Source organism: Panthera pardus, unplaced genomic scaffold, assembly GCF_024362965.1.
Source record: "Panthera pardus isolate Hobbes unplaced genomic scaffold, ASM2436296v1 HiC_scaffold_17, whole genome shotgun sequence".
In the NCBI taxonomy this organism is placed as follows: Eukaryota; Metazoa; Chordata; class Mammalia; order Carnivora; family Felidae; genus Panthera; species Panthera pardus.
Genome location: NW_026526732.1, coordinates 105,897,603 through 105,915,751, shown reverse-complemented (window position 1 = coordinate 105,915,751; position 18,149 = coordinate 105,897,603). Strand labels below are relative to the sequence as shown.

General features: G+C 36.6%; 1 protein-coding gene across 1 annotated transcript in view; it reads left to right on the top strand.

The window, feature by feature from the left end:
* The window catches only part of CD2AP (CD2 associated protein), a 140,154-nt gene that overhangs the window by 72,608 nt on the left and 49,397 nt on the right, over positions 1–18,149 (top strand). The window contains exons 6-8 of the mRNA XM_019457359.2: positions 14,910–15,097; positions 17,409–17,487; positions 17,883–17,977. Of these exons, the coding sequence (XP_019312904.1) occupies positions 14,910–15,097; positions 17,409–17,487; positions 17,883–17,977 (362 nt within the window). The remainder of the gene's footprint in view (positions 1–14,909; positions 15,098–17,408; positions 17,488–17,882; positions 17,978–18,149) is intronic.

Here is an 18,149-nt window from a genome sequence, read left to right as displayed (position 1 = left end):
AATCTCAAAGTAAGTTAGTTCTACTGCAAATCAAGGGACTTAGGTTAGCAAGCAAGGAGTGCAAAACTTGAAGCAATTAACCTTTAACACTGGTTGGGGCACTGTTACAGAGAGGCAGTTCTTTTCCCATTAAGTGATCATAACACCCTTGTTGAAGTGCATTTGACTAGTCTGTGCACACTTTTATCATGGCACCCACGACCATTGTACATGTTTATGACTTTCGTCTCCAGCAGGCTGTCAGCTATTTATTTTGTTTTTCTTCTTTTCTTTTTTTATTATTTTTTTATTATTATTTTTTTTAAACTTTTTTTTTAACGTTTATTTTTGAGACAGAGACAGAGCATGAACGGGGGAGGGGCAGAGAGAGAGGGAGACACAGAATCGGAAGCAGGATCCAGGCTCTGAGCCATCAGCTCAGAGCCCGACACAGGGCTCGAACTCACGGACCGTGAGATCGTGACCTGAGCTGAAGTCGGACGCTTAACCGACTGAGCCACCCAGGCGCCCCAAGCTGTCAGCTATTTATAGGCAGCTATTTATGGGCAGAGACTATAGAAGGGTCCAAAAAATGAATAGCTTATGAGCTGTTTAATTTTTACTCCAGAGTATTATATTTTATCTCATGTCACTTATGTGCCTTTTTATACTGCCAGCCCTTTGAGGAAAAATAGTGTAAATAAAACTCCATAATTTATATATGGAGCAGGTAGCCCTCATTCCAGTTGATGATGTCATCTGTTTTCCGGAACAGAAGGTAACGGTACTGTTTTTTTCCTAGGGAAAGTAGATGAATCTCTGCTACAGTTGGTTAGCCTACTTGCATAGAGTGCTGTGCTTTTAAAATCAGGGGTTGATCAGTCAGCATTTGAGGGTGATTATTGCCTCTAGGCAAGAGTATTGCTTTCTTCATGTTTCTTGGTTCACTTTTGAAAAGCACATGAAAGCTGTACACTCTCTGGAAAGTATACATATAATGATATGGTACATAGTTCACATGTACACACATACGTATATATATACACATATATATATATATGACTAGATGATGTATTCTCTTGGTTCAAAAATTAGTATATAAGGGCATCTGGGTGACTCAGCCAGTTGAGTGTCTGTCTTCAGCTCAGGTCATGATCTCATGGTTCGTGAGTTCAAGCCCCACATTGGGCTCTTCTGCTCTCAGTGCAGGTCCTGCTTTGGATCCTCTGTCCCCCTCTTCTCTCTGCTCCTCCCTGTGCACTCTCTCTCTCTCAAAAATAGAAAAAAAAATATCAAAAATTAGTACATAAAAATGTACATTATAATATAAAAACCTTTTTCTTTTAAAAATTTTTATTTTTCAGAGAGAGTATGCATGCATAAGTGGGTTGGGACAGAGAGGGGGCTGGGGACAGAGGATCTGAAGCAGGCTTTGTGCTGACAGCAGAGAGCCCAGTGTGGGGCTTGAACCCATGAACCGCGAGATAATGACCTGAGCTGAAGTTGGATGCTTCACTGAATGAGCCACCCACACTCCCCTATATGTTCTTTTAAAAAAAAAAAAAAAGTGCATTATAATACTTGTCTCCATCCATCCGGTTTTTCTCATCTGCTCTGTATAGCAAGCATTTGTACTTTCTTGGTATCCTCCCAGTGTGTGTTTATGCAGGTACACAGGAAAACATGTATTTGTCTATTCCCCTCTTTCTTAAATAAACTGTAGCATAATATGTTTTTCAGAATATGCTGCAGTGAAAACAACCTAAAAATCACGGAGGCTTAAAGACATAGTTATGTAGGGACTTAAACTGATGGAGTCTGCTTTTTGACATATGGCTTAATGCTTGCAAAGGCAGGGAAAAAGGAGCATGGCTTTTAAAGCTTCTGCTCCAAATTTACACATATTGCTTCCACTAATACTGTATTGGACAGCCATAGTCATGTCTAAGTCAAACAGAGCAGGGATATATAAATTTTTCTACAAGCTGAGACGCCAAATGTAAATAATACAATCCGCCACATATACTATCATTGATTATCTTTTTAGAATCCCTTATTTAATACTCATTGCCTTTTGGGGTGCCTGAGTGGCTCAGTCGGTTAAGCGTCCAACTCTTCATTTCGGCTCAGGTCATGATCTCACCGTTTGTGGGTTCGAGCTTCGCATTGGGTTCTGCATTGACAGTGTGAAGCCTGCTTGGGATTCTCTCTCTCTCTCTCCCTCTCTCTCTCTCTCTCTCTCCCTCTCTCCCTCTCTCTCTCTCTCTCTCTCCTCTCTCTCTCTCCCTCTCTCTCTCTCTCTCCCTCTCTCTCTCTCTCTCTCTCTCTCTCTCTGTCTCTCTCTCTCTGTGTCTCTCTCTCTCTCTGTCTCTGTCAAAAAGTAAATAAACTAAAAACAAAGAGTCATCGGGCTTTTAAAGGTGTTGAAGTGTACTTTTTAGCTTTGTACACGTAATAAAAATTAATGAAAAGAACACTAACTTCATGGGTATTTAGTACGAAATGGTGATGGCCAGTAGCCTTGTGAAAGGTGCAAATTTCCATTTTTAGGTTGCCTCCCATTTCTAAGTGTTCTTTGGGTGTATTTTTTCTCCTTTGCAATGAACTTTTTAAGATTCTAAATTTCTCTAAGGCTGTATGCTAAACTGTATGAATTAAAGCAACAAATAATTGAATCCTTTAAAAACTTGCCTTTTGGTCAATGTCTGTCTAGTGTCCTTTATTTAATCAGTACCTCATTTAAGCATGTCCTCATTTTTCAGATTATGTGTATAGAGAAAACTTGGCATAGTACCCGGCAAGTTTTAGGGCATAATGGATGTTAGTACTTTTCTTACCACACTGTTTTATTTTTACTTCTTTACCTCATTCTTTCCTTTAATTTGCCTATTTAAAAAAATGTGGAGTCCGTGGGACACCTGGGTGGGCTCAGGCGGTTGAGCGTCCGACTTCGGCTCAGGTCATGATCTCACAGCTTGTGAGTTCGAGCCCCACATCAGGCTGTGTGCTGACAGTTCAGAGCCTGGAGCCTGTTTTGGATTCTGTGTCTCCCTGTCTCTCTGCCCCTCCCCCGCTCATGTGTGCTCTCTCTGTCTCTCTCAAAAATAAATAAACATTCAAAAAAAATTTTTTTAATGTGGAGTCAATTGTATTTGAACAGTGCCCTGATAAAGTTGTGTTAAGCAGAGCAGTTTTTATTGCTAGGAGTTGGAGTGCGGTGGGGTTGGGACGCTGAAATCTGTTTCAATGCAGATGTTGATTACATTGAAAGATAGAAAATCATTGAGATAGGAAGATACAGAAGAGTCATAGAAAACAGATATTTTATGTTACACTTATTTGAGAATACTTGGTATTCTAAAGTCAGGACTTATGTTTTAAGGATGTGTAAAAAGCATTAGAGAACAAACAAATACTGAAATCATCTGGCTTAAATTTAGTGGTACAGTTATTACTTACCACTATCCCCTGAATTACTTCTTACGTGTGTTATTGTTTCTTATGTTTCATAGGTAACTGGATTTTCTGATATTTATTTTTAACATTAAAATTTGTTACAAATTAAAGCTTATGGTGAAATGATATATATGATGCCATGGAAACTCAGCCCTTAAAATATGTACAAAAGTTTAAGTCCATATAGGGCCACCAGCAAAAGATGGACAATTTAAATTTTTATTATATTTTATATTTTGTATTTGTAATTTTTTATAAGTACTTTGGGTACTTTCTTGCACTATTCAGCCTTGTTTGAATTTTAGTAACTTTGCAGAATTTTATCTGCTAAAAATGTACTTCCTTGCTTGCTTAACCCCTTTAAAATAACATCACGTTCTAAATGTGGAGCTTTGTGATTATGGGGTGGGAAGTCAGTGGTTGAAGTACACTATAATTCCATTTTTTAAAAAACTCTAACTTTTAGGGCAGAAAGTTTTTGCATATTGATTTGAATGCCAAGGAGTGTGTGCTTTATAAGGACTTTAGAAACCTCTAGTGATAAAAGAATTTTAAGTTCTGATTTAAGAGTTCCATCTTATGCATTATGATTAGAAGAATTGATCCACTATTCCTATGTCCTAACGAAATGTAATGTACTCTGTAATTGGTATTTTTACAGTCTTTTTATTGTTTTACTTATTTGGTATGTATGTTGTGTTTATAGTAGCTGTTATAAGAATTATAGTTGACTCTACATTACAAAATGTTATTTTTTGCTTATAATATTGAAAAGCCATATCTAGCACATTTGATTAGTTTATGTGGTTTCTCCTTATACCCCTTTACATTTAGTAAAGCTGTTCTCTTTAATAAACTAAAATATACGGGATGGTCTTCTTGGTTTGGCCAGTTGAACTCCAGCTATTAATGTTAAGAAGGTAATCCTGACTCAAGACAGTGTAGGCAGGTCATGGGCAGTTTATTTTTATGTCCTCAGTTTTCATTGAAGAACTATAGAATAAAAGATATAAGAAAGTCACTATTACATTTTTTTATAGGAATGGTGGTAAGTTTATAATCTATTCTGTTACTTGGTGATTTCTTTATAAAGTCTCAAGATAAGTGTCTTCTGATAATCAATTTCAGGAAAAGCTTTGCTTCTCTGTGGAAGTGTTATGTTTCCATTTTTATAAAATGAAATGACTCCTTTTTCATTTTGTCAAATATACTTAACCATTTTTGTTAGATGTCCTTTGTAATCTTTTACATTCCACTTAATTTGCTAAGTAGGACTTGATTTCAATATCCCCCCTTATTCTATAAAGCCAGTGACTATAGCTTCTGGTATTTTCTACTGTGTGTGAGTCTCCTCCCTGCCTTAAGCCTATAAAAATCTCCTTTTAGATGTCTAATAGGTATCTCAAACTTAAGGTGGTCAAAGTGATCATCTCTTCTTTTCCTTGCACCTAAATTTGATCTATACTGTCTTCCTCATCTGAATTAATGGCAACTCCATTTTTCTTTTATTTAAACCAGAGTTGGATTCATCTTTAACTCTTAATCTCACATTCATTAACTGATTTTGTCACCTGCTAAATACTGCTCCTACTCTGGTATAAGTTATTTTTTGCTGTACAAGTGCAATAGGCTGTTATTTGCTGTTACCTGCCTCCTGAATGTTAATGTGCTCACCTTCTAGTAGGTACGTATTTTACTTAAAGTAAAGCCAGAGTCTTTTTAAATTGGCTACAAAGCCCTGTGACTGGGCATCTACATATGCCTCCCCCTACCTCTCTTTGTCTCCTATTTAACTTGCCCCTTTGTTCATGTTGGTCTCCTTACAGTTTTAAAGATGTAAGGAACATTCCTGTTGTACAGCCTTTGCAGAAGCTTTGGAGTTAGATGAGATCACCTAGAGAGACTGTCTAGAGTGAAGAAAAGAGCCTTGGATCGAATCCTATATAGCAACATTCATGGTATTAGCTGAGATAGAATTACTAAAAAGAAGACCAAGAAGGCACAGAGAGAGAGAGAGAGAGAGAGAGAGAGAGAGAGAGAGCGAGCCAGGAGGAAACCCATGAGTGTGCAGTAGTCAAGGGGAGAGTTTTTCAGGGAGGACATAGGCAGTATTGTCTGATGCTGCTTGTGAGGTTAAGTAAAATAAGATAAATACAATGTAATCTTGGATTTAGGGACAAAGAGATCATTCATGACCTGCCTAAGGGCAGTAAAGAAAGATGATTGGGTGGGGAAGCAGTGGAGAGAGTAAGTATAAAGCAGTGCAGCAGTTGAGAACAACATATATTCAGTGGCAAAGAACAAGTGGAGAGGGAGGAGTTGAAGATGCAAATTCAGAAGAATGGGATTGATCACCAGAACAGGATTTGCCCAGAAGGTAGAGGAAGTGAGGTTCTCACCGTAGGTATCATGATTAGTCTCAATTGATTGGAGAGACACCAGAGTTAGTGCCGGGAAACTGAAGGAGAGATGTCTGAGTTTTTTTGTTTTTTCTTTTTTTTCTATAAAAGAGGAGAGATGCTAAAAATGAGAGGTCAGAATTTTGAGGAAACTAAAAGGGTCCTCCCAGTTCAATGTTTTGAGCCACACATTGCTCTGGGTTTGACTGGGCTACTAGATGCATGCATGACACGAAATGGTTAAGAAACCCTGATGGGTTGTTCTTTAGAAGTTCTGATTTCTTATGGGTAGGGGGGGTTCATTCTCTTAGAAGGAGTCAGCAGAGGTTTCATTTGATTATTTGGGCTCTGGAAAAGAAGATAGTGCTTGTTGCTAGTGCACGGGATGCTTGTGGAATGGTGGTATATGCTGGAAGTGCCAAAGGTGGTGGAGGGAAATTTGGTGGTCTGCAGCTTGGCCTGCAGGGCTTAAGGTGGTGCACACTTGCTTTGGTGTTTGTATTCCCACATTGGCATTCACCTTGAACAACTCCCAGTGAACAGCTTTGTAAGGAAAATTGTTGTGGGGCTTTGATACTTTTACTGGTAATACATTGTGAGTCTTTGTATAGCCAGATGCTGTTTCTGGAGATTCTCTTTAGGAACTAAGGAATACAGATTTTAACTATTTAAAACACACACAACATTTTCTTAGGGAATGTAGGATTATTTTTAAAATCTTTGAATAATGCTGAAAGATATTCTTTGGAGTAAAAAGAGGGGGGGGGAATTTATGCTAGCAACTTTAGATTCTAAGTCCTACTTGGTTTACGTGTTTTACTTTAAGATACTCTACATTAGTTCCCCATTTAATGTGTAATAGTGAGCCGGGGGACCCGGGTGACTCTGTCGGTTTAGCGTCTAACTCTTGATTTCTCTGTAGGTCATGATCCCAGGGTTGTGGGATTGAGCCCCATGTCAGGCTCCATGCTTGGTGTGGTGGCTGCCTAAGATTCTCCCTCTCTCCCTCTGTCCCTCTTCCCTGTTCACATGCTCTCTCTCTAAAAAAAAAAAAAAAAAAAAAAAATAGTGAACTTGGATTGCTTCTATCAAATGCTTTGTATTTTCATCAAGTTTCTACTTTGTTTTACGTTTCTTTAACACTCAGTACAGCTCACATAAAGATTCCTTTTTTTTTCCCCAACAATTATATTTTAGGACTTTTGGTTATTTTAAGTCACTTTATTTGGAGGTATAAGCCATTAAGTGGCTTTTGCTATAGAGATTTAATACAAAAGGAAGAGAGAGTTTTAGGCTTAATAGAAAGACTTACTTGCTGTTACGTTTTCTGACAGTGGCACACATAAAATGTAGATACAATTTTTCTACAAGCTTAGCAATTCAAGGACAGTCTGACAGATGAAGTATATAGGCATTTGGTAAGATTTCTGTTTTCTCTGATTATAAAACCTCCTGTTCACACCCAACCCCCTTCTCCATATACCTTTCTTCCTTTCTCCTCTCCCCTTCTCCTCCCATTCTTCCTTGTTGTGTTTAAGATGTTTTCCCTTTTGTTTTTTGTTCTGTGTTATCATGCTGTCTCTTAACTTGAATGGTGCTCAGTAATACATCTTTAAACTGATTAAAAATAAGAGCCACTGAGCCAGACACTGTGGAGCACTTCATAGGAATCAGTTTAATCCTCATAGCAGTCTTATGAAGAGTCTTGTTTTACAGGTGAAGACACTGGGCACATATAGTAGAGGAGGTGATATGAATTAGGCAGGTTTGACTCTGTGGGGCTTCTGGGTGACTCATTAGGTTAAACATCTGACTTCGGCTCAGGTCATGATCTCATGGTCATGAGTTCGAGCCCCGCGTTGGGCTCTGTGCTGACAGCTCTGAGCCTGGAGCCTGCTTCAGATTCTGTGTCTCCCTCTCTCTGACCCTCCCCTGTTCATGCTCTGTCTGTGTCTCTCAAAAATAAATAAACATTAAAAAAAAAAAAGTTTGACTCTAAAGTTCATGTGCTTTATCACTATACTATACTGCCTTCCAACCATTGATTTAATAATATAGTAGTTTTGACAATTTTCAATGAGGTGAAAGCAATCAGCCTATCTGTTAGTACTAGATACTTTTAATATCTAGGCATTTATTTTAATGATATGCTTTAAGGACTCCAGTAAAGTTTACAGTCACTAAATCTAAAAGAAAATTTTCATTTTTGGTCATAATTCTAAAAACTGGAAATTGCACCTTAAAATCATTTGATGAAGTTGCATTTATCAGAGTATGGTTTATTAATACCATAGATTGTTTCACTTTAAAAGGCCTCTCAGTAGGTACCTCATACGATTCTGTCTGAATATTGTTTTGTCTGATAGGCTGATTATTCAAGCTGTATATTACAATATTTAGACCACAGTTCTAGCAGTGAGGGAGTAAGACAGTGTGGAATTACTTTCCCACCTTAAAAACTGGGAAATTGAACAAGTTATTGAAAACAAGTACTTTCAGGGGTGCCTGGATGGCTCAGTTGGTTGAGCATCCAACTCTTGATTTCGGCTTAGGTCATGATTCCAAGGTCATGAGATTGAGCCCCGCATTGGGCTTAGCCCTGAGCATGGAACCTGCTTAAGATTCTCCTTCCCTGCTCTCTCCCTCCCCCTCTCTCTCCCCCCTCTCTGTCTCTCTCCCCCTGCACCTCCTGTCCCTCTGCCACTCTTCCCTTTTCACATGTGTGCATTCTCTCTCTCTCTCTCTCTCTCTCTCTCAAAACAAAACAAAACAAAAACAACAACAACAACAACAAAAAAAACCCAAGTATTTTCAGAGAATAGGCAGCACAGGAATGAGATACTTGAGAAAAGGGCAAATAAGGAAAACCCTATCATTGTCCTGAATTTCTACCAGGAGGTAATATTTGGACTGTAGTGCAGGAAGAGTGAAATTCAACAGAAGGTTGTCAGTTTTGTTGAGTTAGAGATTAGAGTTCAACCAAGCCAAGGTAGTTAGAATTGTGGAACTGATTACCTGGAGAGAGGGAGAGAGAAAGTGAAAGTGAAAGTGCTCTAGCAATGTGATTACAGAGTTACCTTGAGTATTTGGCTGAATACCAATCTCTCATTGTATGGGGTGCGGCCTCATGAGGTTAGACGTGAACAGTTTGTGAAGAGTAGTGATTACTGGGGATTAACATGAATAATTCCCAGAACTTAAACAAGGTCAAAAATTTTTGAATTCTCTCCATTTGGTTTTGAGAGACTTCATTGAATACATGGGTAACTCAGTGGAAGGGTGAAGTGAGAGTAGATGGGTTTTCAAATAGCAGCTATTCTAGGTCTACCCTGAAAAAGCTTCACACTGATATGCAGATACTTACCTGTTTGCTGGAAAAAGATCAGTTTTCTTTAATATAGGGTTTCTTAACTTTGTCCCTAATGACATTTGGGCAGGATAGCTCTGCTTTTGGGGTCTATTCAGTGCATTGTAGAATGTTTATAAACATCTCTGATCTGTACCTGCTGAATATTAGTTGCACTCTTCAGCTATAATAACTAAAATTGTCTCCAGACATTGCTACGTATCTCTTGGGTTACAGAAGCACCCCAGGTTGAGAACCAGTGGTTTTTAAAGGATTAGAACAAGATCTAGCACTCACTGACATTGAATAAAATGAAATACCAGCTATATATCTAAGAAGTAGCAAAATGTGACAATTTGGAGGAAAAATTGATTGATAGAAAGTGGACCACAAATGATGGAGTTGGCAACAAGAATGTTAAAATAACTGTAAAAAAATGCTCAGCATGCTCAAGGAGGTAATCGAAAGTGCGAGCTTAATGAGGAGGGAAATAGAAGATCTAAAAAAAGAACCAAATGGAACTGACTACTAGAGACAAAATACACAATGTCTGAAATGAATTCCTTCTTGTGGAATTTTGCCAGTAGAGCACGAAGAAAAAAATGATTGAACTTGAGAATGTAGTAGTAGACTGCATCCCAAGTGAAGCACAAAGAGCATAAAGACTGCAAAAAACTTGGGATAATTTTAAAGAGTCTAACATACATAGCTAGAGTTACAGAAAAAGAGGAGAGAGAAGGCGGTCAGGAAAAATATTTCAAGAAAGATATTAAAATATGTCCAATTTGATGCAGACTATAAATCCACAAATTCAAAAAGGGTAAACATACAATTCAGGGCTGGTAAAAGCACATCATAATTAAGTGCTAAAAATAAACAGTGAAGTGGAAAATTTCAGGAATTAGAGGAAAAAGGCACTTCAAGTAGAGAAGAATTAAGATAAAAATCCACAGAAAGGTGGCTCAGTCGGTTGAGCATCCAACTTTTGATTTCCGCTCAGGTTATGATCTCACGGTTCATGAGATAGAGCCCTCTGTTGGGTTCTGCACTGACAGCAAGGAGCCTGCCTAGGATTCTCTCTCTCCCTGTCTCACACACAAGTCCGCTCTCTCTTTCTCTCTCTAAAAATAAATAAACTTAAAAATAAAAAAGATAAAAATCCACAGATAATCATCAGAAACTAAGTATGGTGGAAGGTAATGGAATGAGATCTTTGAAGTGTTGGAAGAATAAAAGTGGTCAACCTAGAATCCTATTTTTGTGAAAATACTCTTCAGAATAAAGGTGAGGCAAAAAAGTTTTCAGCCTGGGACACCTGGGGTGGCTCAGTCGGTTATGTGTCTTACTCTTACTCTCAGCTCAGGTCTTGATCTCAGGGTCCTGAGTTCAAGCCCCGTGTTGGGCTGTGCACTGGGCAAGCGTGGAACCTGTTTTAAAAAAATAAAAAAAGTTTTCAGCCAATGAATAATAGAGAATTCATTACCAGCAGAATGCATCCTAAAGAAGAATTAAAGCAAATTGTCCAGGAAAAAAGCAAAATGATACTAGATGGGAACTTGTATCTATATAAGCGGAATGAAAAGTGACAAAAATAGAGGTAAATTTGTGGATAAGCATAAAAGTTTCCCATTTTTAAATTTCTTTAAAAGATAATTGACTATTTAAAACAAAATAATATATCATGGGAAACATAATGTAGAAGTAAAATATAGGTATGTATGTATGACAATAGTAGTTCTAAACACAGAAGAGATGAAATGGAAATGTGCCCATTGTATGTGAAGTGGTATAGTGTTATTTGAATGTAGATTTTGTTGGGTTAAAGATGGCATATTATAAAGCTAGAGCAACCCCGAAGAAAGTAAAACAATGAGGAATAGCTAATAAATAATAAAATGAAGTGGTAAAGATTACTTAAAAAAAAAAGACACGAAAATCAGCTCAAAATGGATTAAGGACTTCAACAAATACCTGAAACCATAAACCTCCTAGAAGAAAACCTAGGTGGTAAGCTCTTTGACATCAGTCTTGGAGACGAGTTTTTGGACTTGACTCCAAAAGCAAAGGCAACAAAAGCAAAAATGAGCAAATGGGACTACATCCGTCTAAAAATCTTCTCCACAGCAAAGGAACCCATCAACGGAATGAAAAGGCAGCTTATGGAATGGGAGAAAATATTTACAAATCATTTATCTTAGAAGACATTAATCTCCATATATATATATATATATATATATATATACACACACACACACACACACACACACACACACACATATATATACATGTATATATATATAGAGAGAGAGAGAGAGCTTATGCAACTAAAAACCATTAAAAATGGGCAGAGGATCTGAATAGGTATTTTTTCAAAGATGATGTACAGATGCCCAATATATACATGAAAAGATGCTCAACATCACTAATATTCAGAGGAGTACAAACCGAAACCACCATGAAATATCACCTCACACCTGTTCAGATGGCTGTTATCAAAAAGACCAGAAGTGTTTGTGACGATGTGGACAAAAGGGAAGCGACCTGCACTGTTGGTGGGAATGTAAATTGGCACAGCCACTATGACAGTATGAAGGTTCCTCAAAAACTTAAAACTACCATGTGATCCAGCAATCCCACTTATGGTCATTTACCTAAAGAAGATTAATACTAACTTGAAAAGATATCTGCATCCTTGTGTTCATCACAGCATTATTTACATAATGGATAAAGAAAATGTATTATGGGGCACCTGGGTGGCTCAGTCAGTTGAGCATCTGACTCTCGGTTTTCAACTCTGGCCATGATCTTGCAGTTTGTGAGATCAAGCCCTGCGCTGATCTTGGAAGTCTCTCTCTCCTCCTTTCTCTACTCCTCTCCTGCTTATGCACTCTTGTGCACACACTCTCGTGTGTGCTCTCTATCAAGAAAAAACAACAACAACATTAAATTAAAAAAAGAAAATGTTATATATACACAATGGAATATTATTCAGCCACAGAATATAAAGAAATCTTACCGTTTGCATCAACATGGATAAAACTTATAAGCGAAATAAGTCATGGATGACTTACAAATGGAGTAAGTCAGACAGATGAAGACACATACTGTATGATCTCACTTAGATATAGAATCTGAAAACACACTAAACTGAGAGATACAGAAAACATTGGTGGTTTCCAGAAGCAAGGGGTATAGGATGGGCAGAATGGGTGAAGGTGGTCAAAAGACACAAACTTCCAATTATATATAAACATATATATAAATTTATAAATTTATTATATATAAAAATAAGTTCTGGAGATGTAATGCAGAGTATGGTAAATATAGTTAATAAAATTGTATATTTGAAAATTCATAGGAGAGAAGATGTTGAAAATTTTCTTTATAAGAAAAAAATTTATAACTGTATGGTGATGGATGTTAATTAAGACTGGTGATCATTTCACTGTACACACACACACACACACACCCATACATGTATGGAATCATTATTTGTACACCTAAAACTAATATAGTGTTATATGTCAGTTATATCTTAATAACAAAGGAGACAACAGAGCCCACTGTCTCTATGTGCACATACTGAGGAAAGGCCATATGAGGGCACAGTGAGAAGGCAGCCATCTGTAAGTCAGGAAGAGAGATCTCACCAGAACCCAACATGCCAGCACTGATCTGGCTTCTAAACTCCCAAAATGAAAAAAATAAAAGTCTATTGTTAAAGCAAAAAACAAAAACAAAAACCCCAAAACAAAAAGAGAGAGAAAGGAACAAAGATCAACTGGGTAAATCGAAAACAAATAGCAAGATAATGGACTTAAACCACATCAGTGATTACATGAAAATTAAGTTCTCTAAAAACTCTAATTGAAAAGGCAGTTGACTGGGTAATATGCTTAATATGCTTCCTACCAGAAGCTCACTTGAAATATTTAGGTACTGGTTAAAAGAAAGAAGAAAAAGGGAATTCAGTGCAAAGCGTAAGAAATCTAGAATGGTTACATTAATGTCAAAGTGTATTTCAGGAAAAAAATATATTACCAGGGATAAAAAGGAACATTTCATAATGATAGAGTCAATTCATAAAAATTATGTAACAATTCTAAAACTGCATTATTTAAAAAAAAATGTTTATTTATTTTGAGAGAGAGCAGGGGAGGGGAAGGGAAAGGTGGGGGGAGAGAGAATCCCAAGCAGGCTCCATACTCAGTGCAGAGCCTGATGTGGGACTCGATCTCACAACCGTGAAATCGTGACCTGAGCCGAAATCAAGAGTCAGATGCTTAACTGACTAAGCCACCCAGGCACCCCTATATGTGTAATCTAATACCAGAACTTCAAAGTACGTGAGACAGAGACTGCCAGAACTGAAACAGGCAAATCCACACATAGATTTGAACGCGCTTCTCTCATTAATTGATAGAAATTAGTGATGATGTAGAAGACTCGAATAATCAAATAAGTGGATCTAACTGACGTTTATGGATAGTTAATCTGGTAAGAGAATACACATTCCTTTGAAGAGTACATGGAATATTACCAGATACACCCTTAATGTTTGGGCATCAAAGAAGTCTCAGAAAACTTAATAGATTTCAAGTCCTATGAAGTAGGTTTTGTGAATACAATGGAATTATTTTAGCAATAGATATTTGGGAAATCCTCAGTTACTTGGAAACTAAATATTTGTAAGTAACCTGTGGGTCAAAGAAGAAATTGTGAGGGAAAAAACTGGTTTTTCAAATGAAAAAAAATGGAAACAATCAAAATTTGTGGAACGCAGGTAAAACAGCACCTATGGAGAAATTTACTGCTTTCAGTGGTAATACTAGAAAAGAAAAAACTAATGTCTGTGATCTAAGTTTTTATCTGAAATCAATAAAAGAAGAGCAAAGTAAACCTGAAATAATTTGGAGCAGGAAATGAGAGCAAGAAACTATGACATAAAAAACAAGCCAACAACATTCAAGAAGATCAAGTTCAACAGTTGAGTTTTTTGAAAAGATACAAAATTGATAAAGGTCTAATGACTGATTGAAGAAAAAAGAAAATATTACTGTCTGGTTAATAACCAGATGTGAATGTCACCACAGATCAGACATTAAAGGGATAATGAAAAAATATACTCATGAATTTGATAACTTAGATGTACAAATTCCTTGAATAGTACAACTTCTCAACAAATGGAAGTAATACAAAGTCTGAGTAGCATATGAAGAAATTTGAATTCGTTATCAAAAATCTTCACACAAAATACTGAACCCTATCTCAAGCATTTAATCTTTTTTAAAAAAATATTTGTCTATTTTTAGGATAGTGCAAGTGGGGGAGGGGCAGAGAGGGAGACAGAGGGTCTGAACCAGAACCAGGCTTTACACTGACAGCCTGACAGCAGCGAACCTGTGCAGGGCTTGAACTCACCAGCTGAACCGTGAGCTCAAGGCCTGAGCTGAAGTCAGATGCTCAACCAATGGAGCCACCCAGGCGCCCCCTACATTTCTTAATTAGCATTTTACTAATGGAATATACCTAAAATTGATACCTTAATCTTAAACAGTATCCAAAAAATGCAATATAAGCGAATCTTACTTTTTTGGATATTTTAGTACTCTGTCATTTAACTTTTTTTATTTTATCATTTTAATTAGGCATAGGATGTAAACAATATGGGAGGGGAATATCACAATCTTTGTAATTCTGCATTCTTCAAAAGCACATTATTCTTTCAGAAAACGTTTTCGCTGGGCCTACCTCACCCTCAGCGTCTCTGGGCAGTGGGAATGAGGCTGCACTGGGATCAGTCACACAGCCAAAGAAAATTCGAGGAATTGGATTTGGAGACATTTTTAAAGAAGGCTCTGTGAAACTGAGGACGAGAACATCTGGCAGTGAAGTAGAAGAAAAGAAAACAGAAAAGGTAATAATGGTGAACTTAGATTAACTCTACTTAACTCTCATGAAGCACTTTTTAAGGTGTAAGTCAGTTTGCAACTCTGTTACACACCCTTTTTTGAGATTGCTAATAATTGGTTGTGATCGAGACGACTGAGAAACTGTTTTCAGCATTACACTGATTAATGTTTATGTTTGATTCTTATAAAATGAGAATGTTTATTGGTATTAATACCAACTTTTCTAAGTTTTTAGTTACCATAGGTAAAAATGGAAAGGGCAGGAGTTTTTTTGTTTTGTTTTGTTTTGTTTTTTGCCTTTTAAAGCTAAAATTACATACTTTTTCTTTAAATTTGAAATAGGCCTAAAATGGGCATTTTAAAATGGATTCACAATGAGGTATTAAGTTAATTAGGTACTACTTAACTCTCCTCTGGATTGTTGGCAGTGGTGAAATTTGCTTCTCCTCTAAATGTATGGAGAACTTTGTTTTTCATTAGCATTTTGATGGCATTATGAAATAAATAAAAATGAATGTACCATAAATTATAACATCTAATAATCGGTTTCAAATATTTTTTTTTTAAGTTTTATTTATTTGAGTAATCTCCGACCAGGTGTTGGGTTTTAATTCACAACCCCGACATCAAGAGCTGTACGATCCTCTAACCAAGCCATGCAGGCACCCCTTTAGTAACAGATTTTGAAATAAACTAATAGCGTTTTGTTTTGGGGGAAAAGAGCTACAATTTTTAGAACATGAATTTCAAGGCTGTTTTTTGAGGTTCACACCTTAGAGGTACAGATTGAGTACTTCAGTTAGGAGGTTTTCCTGTTGACTTTTAGGGCATTGTTTCATTTTAGTTCTCAGTTGTATGTCTGTATTTAAGTTTTAAGAGTTGAAAGTATTTCAGTATTTACTTACCTAGTTCCGCTATATTTCACTAATTAGACTGATTTGGTTGGCGAAATATATTCTCAAGTTTTCTTCTAAAATGGTTAGTTTCCACATATTTTTTCTTTCCCAGTTTGCTACATACATTTTCATGTAATAATGATTTGGGTTCAGGAAAGAGAACTTGTACTTTCTACCCTACCCTCTCCTAGCTCTGAGACTGTCTGGCAGTAAGATTATGGGGCCTAATTGGTTCTTGGTTTCGATACCTTGATTCAAGGTAAAGATTGGAATTCTTGTGGTTTTTGGAATGGTGCTGTATAGCCAGCCATATAATAGCCAGGGATGCTGGAGAAGCACTGTTTGCATTATGAAGGACATTAGATAATCTGGGGCTCCTTTCTAACTTTAAAGCTTATGATTCATAACGAATAACTTTATTTAATGATTACACTAGTACTCTTTCAGTTGCCACTTACAATGTTCACTACTCAAGAGTAACTGTTAGTGAGAGTCATCTCAAATATCACCCTATTTGAGAGCCTTGCAAGCCTTGCTTTTGAATACTGATCCAGGAATTGATAGAGAGCACATTTGCTATATTTGTAGGTGATTGATGTCAGATTAGAAGAAATGATGGTTAGGCTTGTGAAAAATTAAAGTGAGTATCTTAAAAGATAAACAGAACACACAGTGATAGGTAAGTTAGTAGTATATTTAGATTTTTAACTAAATGAAAGCTAAGGTCAAAAGTAATGTTCTTTCTGGGGAGAGAAGTCAAGGAAAACACTAGTATGAAGGACTTACTTTAGTCAATTACAATGTAAAATTTTCTACTGACTATAGTTGTAAGGGTTGTAACATTACCTAGGTGTTTTCATTCAGATAGCAGCAATGAAGTATAAAGACCTTTTTTTTTTTTTTTCTCTATCTCATCCTAGGGAAGTTTAGTGCTGTGGTTTAAAAGCCCACTTTCTAGAGTCAGACTTCCTAGGTTCAAATCCAGGCTCCACTACTAAATTACTGTTAGGGTGGGCAGGTTTCTTAACTGCTTCCTAGTCTGTAAGAGGAAGGAATAATAATGCTTACTTTATACAGATTATTCAGAGGATTAAGTTATAAGGTATGTAAAGTGTTTAGCTAAGGAGTTACTAAGTACATTTTCAGGTGCTATTATTTTTATTTATTTTGGAGGTTTAAAATTAAGTGACACTACTGTATTATGGGTATCAGAATGTGTATTATTCTTAGGAAGTTTTAAAAATTTGAAGTTCTGAGCTATCATTTCAGTAGTTTTGTTATCTCTGTCTTTTCAGTCACATTACTAACCTGGCTATAAGTACCACTAGGGAAGGCTGGCTTACTGCAAATGAAAATTTTGTTTAATACTATTATCTTAATTCTCACTTAAAATAGTTGATACCGTCCTTTTCTTTTCTAGCCCTTAATTTTACAGTCAGTAGGATCCAAAACTCAGAGTGTGGAGATAACAAAAACAGACACGGAAAGTAAAATTAAAGGTAAATTTTTGAATAAAATTTTCATGTTGGCAAAGAAGCATGCTCAAATGTATTAGATTTTTTGAAACTGTGTATCAACACTGTACTACTTGATCAGAGTATTAGATCCTACTAGAGGTAAGCACTGCAGGGTCAAAGAGTTCAGTGTGCTTTGTTCACTGATGTATCTCCCTACAGTTAGAACCAGCGCCTAGAACATATTAGCACTCGGAACTACTTGAAAGTATGAAGTAATGAAATTGTTACTTAATTCAGTAGATAGTGTCGGCCGACATTATTAAATTCATCTTTAACAGCTTCTAGTGTACTTTTTTTTAACACAAAGTAGAGGCTTAATAAGTATTGTTAAAAGAACCAATTTATTTAATCTGCATTATTTACTTTCTTTATTTTAGCTAAGGAATATTGTAGAACATTATTTGCCTATGAAGGTACTAATGAAGATGAGCTTTCTTTTAAAGAGGGAGAGATAATCCACTTGATAAGTAAGGTAAGATACTTGTCAGGTGTTTGGTGAATTATTTAATTTATTCATTCTTCTATTTCCCCTACAATGTAAGCCCTGGAGGAGCTGGGATTTTGTCTTGTTTCTGTGTCCTAAGAACATGACACATAGTAAATTCTCAGAAAATTTTTTTTGAGTAGATTTTTATTGTCTGTTC